This window comes from Leiobunum rupestre, chromosome 3 (assembly GCF_980474605.1).
Source record: "Leiobunum rupestre chromosome 3, qqLeiRupe1.1.hap1, whole genome shotgun sequence".
NCBI lineage: Eukaryota > Metazoa > Arthropoda > Arachnida > Opiliones > Sclerosomatidae > Leiobunum > Leiobunum rupestre.
The window spans coordinates 37,870,135-37,881,012 of record NC_143386.1 but is presented as its reverse complement, the minus strand read 5'-3'; the positions used below and the strand labels follow the sequence as shown (position 1 = coordinate 37,881,012).

The following is a 10,878-nucleotide window of genomic DNA, read 5'->3' as shown; positions in this document are numbered from 1 at the left end:
GGCCGATCAGTGTCATACTTAATTGTTACTTCTGCTCAAAGTGCGGCCCACTCTGAACGGCCTTGAAAAACGCCAGAGGGAAACGGGCGCGTAGACCTCTATAAACACGCGGATTTACAATGTTGGAAATTGCGGGGGTCCGTATACGCTACCCAAAAAACCTTACTTAGAATTAAATTTAAGGAACGTATTTGCAATTCTAGGTTAAGTGTAAACCACAGCTATTCAAAAATATAACTTTCACGAAAATCGGACTTAAATTAAGGAACGTTATGTCAACTTTCAGGCGGAAATATAAAACCACGAACATTGGGGTCCGGTAAATAACCCCGAAAACTATACTTAAATTTAATATTTACTGATATAACCGAATTGTAGTTCAACTGAATCCTAACCTACCCAATAATATTTTTTTAACGTTATCGGACTTAATTTTAAAGAAAATATCTACCACATAAAGGAAATCACCGAAAATAGTAAATTGGGCAAATGCCCAACTTCTTGGGCTCCGATTTGAAAACTTTATGAAAGGCTATCAATGGCGATGTTTGTACATTCGAACGAGATATCATTGACTCTTCTAGCCCTAACCGTTGAAGAGGTATGCGTGACACGGCGGCATCGGCGGCATCGGCAACGGCTACACTGTACGTGAGACTAATACACACAAATCCTTAGGATTGTGTGTAAAAACCGGTTGAATTATTCAGATAATCGTTCGAAACAGTATGTCTCACAAGTGTCAGTTTGAAATTCCCTCTTTCTCGCTCATCTTTTGCCTGGTCGCGAATTATGACACTTTTCCCAATTTTGTTTTTGCGACGTTCAGCGAGACTCAGCGGACTTAGCGCTGATCGTTGATTTTACTGTATACATTTATTCACTTCCGGTTTCTAAATTACGTTGTTCAACGAAGTCAGAGGGCGGAAGAGTAGGTTTTTTTCCGTTGAACATCGGTTGCGTGACGTCATTCGACAGTGAAAGGTAGCAGACGCGATTAAGATAAAAAGTCAACGGAAAACGAAAAGCGTTCAACAACGTTGTCAGAAGAACTCAACGATAACTCAACGGATTTCTTTCTGTTGAGTTTCTTTGAACGTAGCCTTTGTATATGTAAAATATTGTAAAAACATATTTTAAAACGTAATCAGCCAGAACCGTGAAAAGCCCAGTTACATTAGTCGAATTTTTCCCATTACTGACCATAGTCTTAAATTTTTATCTACTTCCAAACATTTAAATGTTATGCCTCTTTTGGGAAATAAAACAAAAATCGACTAATTGCACAATGTAAATGGTGTCTGATCTCCAAAGTATAATTTGCCTTGGGGCCAATGTTAATAAATTTTAGACAATAAAAGGTTGCCTCGAAACGCTATGGTTGCTTAAGGCCTGTGGTTGGTAACTTCGTTGCTAACGGAAATCGTGACGTCACTGAGATGAGATAATATTGAAAATCAATGGGATTTCAATTTGGTGACGTCAGTAGCAGACGAATTTTTGAAGCAATCCAAAATTTCTTTCAAACCGTTCCTCGATCGAGACCCCGTTGAATTGGGGCAACTTTTATTTATTGGGATCAGTGGCGTCGACAGAAATTCACCAATTTTGAAGTGGTGCAGGGGCGTAGGAACCAGGGGGGCAAAGGGGGCAATGCCCCTCCCTAGACTTTTGCTGGGAGGAGCAACTAATGTTATTGCCCCCTCCAACTTTTTGGTCAGTAGAAATCTTCAAAAGTCTCAAATTCTCATTTTTAAAGCATAAAAAGCTTATAGAACCTCAACTGTGTTTAAATTTCAGTCTTTTCCCGCCAATTTATATAGTAGTAAAAGGTACACATGCATTCGGAGAAGCTACACTCTATTAAAAATTCAAAACAATTCTCCAGACCCCTTTTGGTTTCTCTTTGCCCCCTCCAACATCTAAAACGTTCCTACGCCCCTGAAGTGGTGTCTAAGTATGTGAATGTTAAGAGGGGGGGGGTGAAACTTAAATACAGTCAAAGGTAGGCTCAAGGAAACCGCTCCCTTGTCGACGCCACTGATTGGGATAATAAAAACTACATTAAATATATTCGATAGTCAAAATTAGTAGCGATAATTAAAAATATATATATTTCGGTAGAAAAACTAATATGAAATTTAAATGCATTTTCAGATTACTTGATAATTTTACTTAACGTGACAACTAAATTGCGGTAGTTTTTTCCACCATGAGTGGCGCCATCGTCGCCCATCGTGAAACATGAATACGTTTTCGCGATAAGTTTACTCTGGATTCGTCTCGAACGTTTCTCTCGGAATTTTATACTCACAAGCGCGACCAACATTTTTTGTCCAGTTCTATCATTCAATTAGTTCCACCGTTGCCAGACGTAGTACACGTCGATAATTCGTTTCCCATTTATAGGCCATACGATAATTTCAACTGCGTACAATATCGTGCTCTATTTTCGATAATTCAGCCAGAAGTTCCACAACGTTCGATAATTTTCCACTTTATAGGAAAAATGGTGGAAACTAATTTTTTTGAAGACATGTAAACAAGAATAACTTTTAATATTTATTTTCTATATATGTCAAACTTTTTAACAGACTCAATTCGATTGCGAGTTGATGGTTAAAAGTTTTGTTTCCTCATAAATATAACAAACATAAGATATATAATAATAGTAATCGGTCGTTCAATATAACGGCAAAAATTAAATTTAGCTCTAATTTTAAAGCGTTTTATAATTGTTTTATGGAATACATAGTTTTTGGCACGTTGTACGATAATTTTATTTCAACGAAAAGGTAAGGGCATTTAGGAAGAGTACCGTTTTATTACGAAATATTAAAAATCCTTTGAAGATTCGATTTCAAATGTGTCTTTATATAGGTAACGAATTAGTCTATTTATGTAAATTTTGAAGTGGTGTTTACAATTTTACAAAATATACATTCAGATTAGTTCTCAAAACTGACGGGCTTAGATCTTAACGCGATATAAAACTTTTGCTCAATACGATATATATCCAACAATTCGTATTGACTTTCACTTCCGGCTTTTATAATTACCCAATTTTGGGGTTCTTCTATAACTTCATAGGCGTGTTAATGTTTAGAAAAACCTTCAACCACGTATATCGTTCCAGCCAGTATTAGCGACATATTTAGGTAGAAAATGAATTTAATTTTCATGAAAGCTTTAATAGTGTTTCGTTCAGTTTCGTAGACTCTCATACATTCCGTCGAATAATGCACATTTTCAAAAGTAGCCTTTGTAAATGAATAGATTTTTTCTGGAAATTCGTCATTCATAATTTGTTTTAAAGGGGGTGGTAAGTCACGTTTAAATAAAAATTTTCCAGCATTCGTATTTTGCAAACCAAATGTTTGTTCGTCTAACGTGTTGTAACACTGTAAATACTGGTGTCGACTGGCCAACATTTTCGTAATATTTACGCAGTTATTTGAAGATTTTGCAATTTTTTTAAAATAACTGTGTTTACTCTCGAATCGTATGCACGAAATTGTTTTTAGTGGTCCGTACATGAGATACGCTTTCGCATAGTGAATTAAATAATGAAACTTGGGCGTCATAATTTCACTTCCTAAAACGCGAGAGACTGAACCTAAAAAACTTTCGATTAGATTTTGAAGTTTCGGTATGAAAGAGATGTGTAAATGTGTCGCGTATATAAAATCTACAATCTCCCTAATTTTAAGATATACATCCCAATGCAAATCATTTTCTTCTGGTAAGAATTCGAAACAAAGAAAAGGTAGCAGTCGAAATAGACAATAAATCTCACTAGCAGAACCTTTTAAGCTCCCGTCACCCGCTATTGCCGAACGAATTTGGATTTCTGGCCTACTACTCTCGGTTTTACCATATCGGAAGTTTTTTAAAATATTATTCAGTTTTTCGATATTCAAATTTGTGTGAATAAACATATAGTTCAAAATGCGCTTTAAAATACTCGGCATAATTCCTTCTTTTAAGTCGTGCATGGGATCTGGTGGTAATTGTTGGGTAATATCGAAGCCATTTATCTTCATTAGGGGACTTTCGAATCGAACACCATAAATAGATTGGTCACTCGGAACCCTTTCGATGCTCTGTAGATGGTATCTATGTCGAGCTAACGTTCTTAATTGCAGCTCATTTTCCTTGAGTTTACTTGAAATATCGTTCTTGGAAATCATACAGAATCGACATATTTTTCCGGAACTAAAGCACGCGTTGAGCCCGGCTATTTTAGCGAGTCCAAGGTTATCCCCTGTAAATATTGCCGCATTTCCGGTTAAATACATCGCTTGGTTATCAATGGTTACTCACTCTCGCAACAAACAGTTAAGATCAAAAATAAGGGGTTCTAAGACGTCGTACCAGCCATATTGATCAATGTCTTTTGACTTCGCCAACAAAATTAAATTTATATCACTTAGTCTAGATCGTTATTTCGCCTGCAAGTTGAGCACTGAAAAATAAAAGGCTACTATTTTGTGTTTTCCACGTTTTGACCCAAGAGGGTTTGCAATTTCAAATTCATCGGTATAAATTTGCAATTGCAGCGTGTTTAGGTTGAAACTTGGGTTTTCCGCTATGATTCTTTTAGCGACAGATCCTTGAAGAAAATGTCCAATACACTGATCAGGTATTTTTTTTAAATCTTCGTGTTTACCTAACTGTTGATCCGAAGAATATAGTTTTTGAAGGACTTTAAGTATCGGAACATAATTAAAGTAGCTTTTTTCTATCTTGTCTAAAGATTCCGTAAACGGGCATTGTACTGGCTCTATTAATCCGTAGTTATATTTGCAAAGTTTGTTAATTTTATAATTGGAATTTAAGCTTTCGAAAGCGGTTCCAACTTCGGTAGTTTTTGAAAATAATTCTTTCTCGTCAATATTTATGGTTTTCGAACGAATAACGCTTAACACATTTTTCTTATTCATTAAAATAATATGTTCGCAAAATAATAATATATCATTGGTTAACGATTCCACAACACTTCGCGGTAGATGATGGGCTTCGCGATACTTCAGAATGATTTTCAGTAAGGTTTCACGAATTTCCGCGGGTTTTAATTGCCTTTCATTCCTAGTTCCCGAATCATCGTCACTCAATTCAGGTTCACTTTCATTTTCTATATCCATAGCGTTCTCTTCTTCGTGCGTAACACCAGGTCGATCGATAGTTAACGTCCGAAAGAAACTGTTTATGTTTATATCTAACGTGTCGTTGATACGAGCTAATCTTTTGATATGACCTACCGCAGTTTTCCAGTCCACAAGTAATATTAAAATGTTTATCGTGATAATGGCTGTTTTGCATGTGAGTTAACAGTGCCGTAAACCTTTTCGAGTAATACGTACATTTAACACAACTATATAATCCAGATGCTGCCATAATTTATTTCCACTTATTTTCATATAATTTAAATTTCAGTATTCTGACTCGCGCTTACTATCGTAAATTTCGGTACAATCTTAAAATTTTTATGTCTGCCTATTTTTCTTAGATGAAAAAACCTAGTTTTTTTCTTTTAACTACTCTAAAAAGGCAGAGTACGAGAAAGGGGGTGAAGGAGAAACTGTAGAAGCGCCTTGGAAGAAACAGATATGGGAAAAAATGTAAATAAGCGAACTCCCCTCCACCTAAAAAAAAACCCCAGATACGTCCGACACTTTTTTGCGCTTACGCAAGGTGGCGTGACCCCGTAACTACCACAAGCGGGGGAGCTGTTCTTTTTAGCATTTTTTTCTCCAAGTTACAAAGATCGGAATCAGGCTTGAGTAATAGAGCTCAAAACGACCGTTTATTTTCGATATACTCGACAATAGTTTATTAACAAAGCGAATAGTTCTTAATTCTATTTATTTAAATAACTGAAATATTCAATGGAAGATGAAGGCGTTTGGCTATTGTTGTGTTTGGGTGGAAGAAAAACCAAAGTTCGAGTGAAAGACAACAGCTATGGGGCATTTTTGGAAAAAATCAACACTGATGAATCTTTAATGGATTTTCGGGGGGCAGATTTTATCCATCAGGTAGGTGTTGTTATTTCTCACATATAATATATATTAGTTTTCTATGCCTTGACCATGGCCGCCATTTTGAGGGATAATTTTTAAGCTATGTGGACTAAAACAGTGTTGGGCATTTTCATCAAAGGGCCGCTCATCTCACACACCGCTCGCACTCGCTAGCTTAATATCCGCTCCCGCTCACTAATCTTTGAGCGGTAAAATTGACGCTAATCTTTTTCCGATCTTATTTGAGCGGTAATAAAAGCGCTCCTCTCTTTCCGCTCTTTTTTGAGCGGTAATAAAAGCGCTCCTCTCTTCCCGCTCTTTTTGAGCGGTAATAAAAGCGCTCATCTCTTTCCGCTCTTTTTGAGCGGTAATAAAAGCGCTCGTCTCTTTCCGCTCTTTTTGAGCGGTAATTAAACGCTCCTCACTTTCCGCTCTTTTTTGAGCGGTAATAAAAGCGCTCCTCTCATTTTCTCTGAAAAGGAAATTTAACCGCTCAATTTTGCTCATAATAACAAAACCGCTCACAATGAGACGAGCGGTGCCCATCACTGGATTAAAATATCCCAAAGATTTTGCGGTCACTGTAAATTGATAAAGAAAATAGACCACGATGAAACTCGTATAGATAAAAATAAATACTCGAATTGATTTTTAACAGGTCTTCGATGACGATTTCGATGAATATGTTGATGTCGAAACCGATTGCAAATTCAAAAATAAAACCAAAATAAAGGTAAACGGGTATTATTTTTGTTTCAATAGGCTTAGTTATCATTTGTGAGGTTTTGAACTACACGTGTTATTGATATTTTACTACCCGATATCATTTCATATTTATTTTTTAAGAGTTAAAAAAATATATGATTGAAGATCAGGAAAGCTAGGTTATTTCAAATTGTAAATAATTTTCCGTGATGGAAAAAGACTCAAGTTTTAGGATATGCTCAATATGGAATAAAATATCTTGCCAGTGGAGTAGCCAGAGGGGTTTCGGGTAACGCCCCCCCTCCCTTGAGCGTAGCTTTGACTATACTAAATTATACTTCTACATCACGTAAACCCACCCATTGACAAACTTCTGGCAACGCCACTGTCTCGTGTCAGCGATAATTCAGTCTACCTATTTCAAATGAACGGTTTGATTAACATTTAGTCAATTCTATATCCAGCGCTTAACCGAGATAAGTGAAGTTCCCGAAGGAAAGAGGCAAAAGATTTCAGATACTAATCAAGAAATTGAAGGTGGACCAGACGTTACTTCTACTGCTACATGTAACAACGAATTGAATATTAACTTGAATAATAATGGAAGTATGGAAACTGCTTCTAATAATGATAAAGACCTGGGATTAATAGACTGGTGAGTTGTAAATCATAACATTTCTAAAGAGTAGCTCAGTCCGAGCAGAGAAGAGCAGTTGGAGTTGCTATGAAGCGTTGGTTTCAAATAATTCTGGTTTTCTAGTAAATGTAAAGTTTAATGTCAGGAACTTAATTACCTAATTTTGGAGTAAATTCTGGCAGAATGCAAAAACTAAGGAATTTCAATAAGCGAGTTTCGATAATCACAGTCAACATAACTTGGCAGCACAAAATCAAAATAACCCGGGTTTTTTAGGTTAAATTGTGTTTTTTATTTAACACGCGACAAAATTTCCGAAAATTTTTCGTACTAGCGGAACTCTAATAGTTCTCTACATTTACGATAGATGGCTGTGCGACTATTCAAACTTGCAAATTGGAAGTATTAATTGTTTCAAGACCTTTGAATATCCCAATATCTCAAAGTGTTTTTTATTTTATTAATACAGGGTTGCTGAAAATATAGCGCAAGCAGTTGTCACGTGTACTAGAGATGAATTTATAATGAAGTACAAGCTACCTGATGTTCCCGAGATTTTTAAAAATAAAGATGACTACAATGCACTTGATGTCGATGGGAAAAAAGAAATGAACGCTCTATTGATAAACATTTTGTTAAGTGATTGTATTAAAAAATTTGGACTGTGAGTTTGCCATTTGCAATTAACAAAGCAGTTTGGACTCTCCTACTGATGACTTTAATTAACTCTTTGTAGGTATCCGTATCACAAGATCATGGCGGCCAGATTAGTAATGGAATACCCACATTTAAAATCACAGCCTGGAGAAGGACTGGTAAAAATTTAAATTTACAATAATATTAGGCTGTTCTAACAAGGCGTCCGACACTTTAAACAAATCATAATAGTTTTTCTCTACAAGAGTTTCTAGGCAATTTAATTTTAGAGAAAAAAAAACCTAGTGTACATGATTTTGAGGAATGTAAAACACTTCAACGTATTTTAGTTCCTCTTAAATCAAATAAGGGTCTTAACCCAGTGTGCAACCCCATTTATTTACTGAAAAATTCAAATGTGTAGTTTTTATTCAAGGTTTTCGAAATTGCTCCGATACGGATTGGAAGAAAAATAATAATAATTTAATTTTCTATTAGGAAATCTGGCACCATAAATTGGTTACCAAGTTTAAAAATTTTCGAAAACCTTTGGGTAAAATAGCTGTCGTAGCAGCGCACAAAAAGAAATTTGGGAAAGATTCCTACAAAGATCCATCTGCAACTGCAGTTGAGAACATATCTATTGTTAATGTTGTGAGAGTTGAGGTATTTTTTGCTATTAAAACTCTTTGTTCGGCAATCATCTAACTAACCATTCCGTTATAGCCTGTAGTGTTTGATGAAGAATTTGAAGATGAAGAAAGTATTCAGATGCACAAATCACAGATGGTCGTGGAGATGAAAAGCTTCGAGATAGATTGGGTACTAATAGACACTAAAATGGATAAGACGATAGCTGACAGGAGAAAAATTATAAAAGATCAAAGCTTAACAGTGGTGTTGAAAGAGTATCCAGCTCTTTCAGATGCGAGACAAGTAGAAAATTTACCTTGACACTTCATAATATTATATAATTAAATATTTATTTCAATAGATGTTTCTTGAATTTGAAAGAATTACAAAAGTAAAAATTGAAGTACAACTAGAAGAGTCATTGCGAAAATGCTCGGCTAAAATCTGGTCATTGGCGAAAAAAAACGTAACCACCTTAAAAGCGAAAATATTAGACGAACTAAAAAATCTTAGTCCAGAAATACGGCAAGGTAGCTGCCAACATTAAACCACTTAATACTATAAATTCTAATTTTAAACGTTTTTAGGTGCCAAGGATTGGTTTTCGCTATTATTATTGCCTGCCCTTTTTAACGAAAACCACGAGAGGTTTTTTTACGCAAAGACCGACCTTTCGAGAGTATCTAAAATGCCTGTAATCGTGTATAGTAGCCCGAAATTTTTTTGTGACGACTATGAGGTATTTGTCGATCAAGTTAAAGTGACCGAAGCGTCAACCTTCCAAATGGCCATGAGCAGCTTGATCGCTGCATACTGGATATTTAATATAGAATATTCCGCGGTTTTGTTTAAAACGTTAAGCCTAATTGAGTCTTGTTTTTTGGGATTAAAACATACTAAATGTGCAGTAAAGGTAAAAAAAATTACCACTGAATTGCAGAAATAAATGTTTTAATATTTGTATTTTGACTCACTTTTTGAATAAGTATTTTTAATTGGTTTCTTTACACTGAAATTCAAACTTTAGACCCTTTACCAGAACTATTTCGAAAAATAACATACCATTAACCGACCCTAAACGGTGTTAAACTAGTCCTTATAGGGTATTGAATTACACCTTAGACGACTGGTCTTTGTACCATTAACCGACCCTAAACGGTGTAAAACTACTAATTATGGGGTGTTGAATTACACCTTAGACGACTGGTCTTTGTACCATTAACCGACCCTAACGGTGTAAACCTACTCTTTATAGGGTGTTGAATTACACCTTAGACGACTGCTGTTTGTACCATTAACCGGCCCTAAACGGTGTAAAACTACTCCTTATATGGTGTAGAATGACACCATAGACGACTGGTGTTTGTACCATTAACCGGCCCTAAACGGTGTAAAACTATTCCTTATAGGGTGTAGAATGACACCATAGATGACTGGTATTTGTACCATTAACCGACCCTAAACGGTGTAAAACTACTCCTTGTAGGGTGTTGAATTACACCTTAGACGACTGGTCTTTGTACCATTAACCGACCCTAAACGGTGTTAAACTAGTCCTTATAGGGTATTGAATTACACCTTAGACGACTGGTCTTTGTACCATTAACCAACCCTAAACGGTGTAAAACTACTCCTTATATGGTGTAGAATGACACCATAGACGACTGGTGTTTGTACCATTAACCGGCCCTAAACGGTGTAAAACTAGTCCTTATAGGGTATTGAATTACACCTTAGACGACTGGTCTTTGTACCATTAACCGACCCTAAACGGTGTAAAACTATTCCTTATAGGGTGTAGAATGACACCATAGATGACTGGTATTTGTACCATTAACCGACCCTAAACGGTGTAAAACTACTCCTTGTAGGGTGTTGAATTACACCTTAGACGACTGGTCTTTGTACCATTAACCGACCCTAAACGGTGTTAAACTAGTCCTTATAGGGTATTGAATTACACCTTAGACGACTGGTCTTTGTACCATTAACCGACCCTAAACGGTGTAAAACTACTAATTATGGGGTGTTGAATTACACCTTAGACGACTGGTCTTTGTACCATTAACCGACCAAAAACGGTGTTAAACTACTCCTTATAGGGTGTTGAATTACACCTTAGACGACTGGTGTTTGTACCATTAACCGGCCCTAAACGGTGTAAAACTACTAATTATGGGGTGTTGAATTACACCTTAGACGACTGGTGTTTGTACCATTAACCGACCATAAACGGTGTAAAAC

At 36.2% G+C, this 10,878-nt stretch overlaps 1 protein-coding gene across 1 annotated transcript; it reads left to right on the top strand.

The window, feature by feature from the left end:
* Window positions 1–7,090: 7,090 nt before the first annotated feature.
* On the top strand, window positions 7,091–9,973 carry LOC149951660 (sterile alpha motif domain-containing protein 3-like). The gene is made up of 8 exons (XM_090169640.1): window positions 7,091–7,383; window positions 7,835–8,029; window positions 8,102–8,180; window positions 8,500–8,667; window positions 8,728–8,937; window positions 8,996–9,164; window positions 9,222–9,547; window positions 9,890–9,973. The coding sequence occupies exons 1-8, from the start codon at window positions 7,337–7,339 to the stop codon at window positions 9,971–9,973; spliced, it is 1,278 nt and encodes a 425-aa protein (XP_090025766.1). The 5' UTR covers window positions 7,091–7,336.
* Window positions 9,974–10,878: the final 905 nt, after the last annotated feature.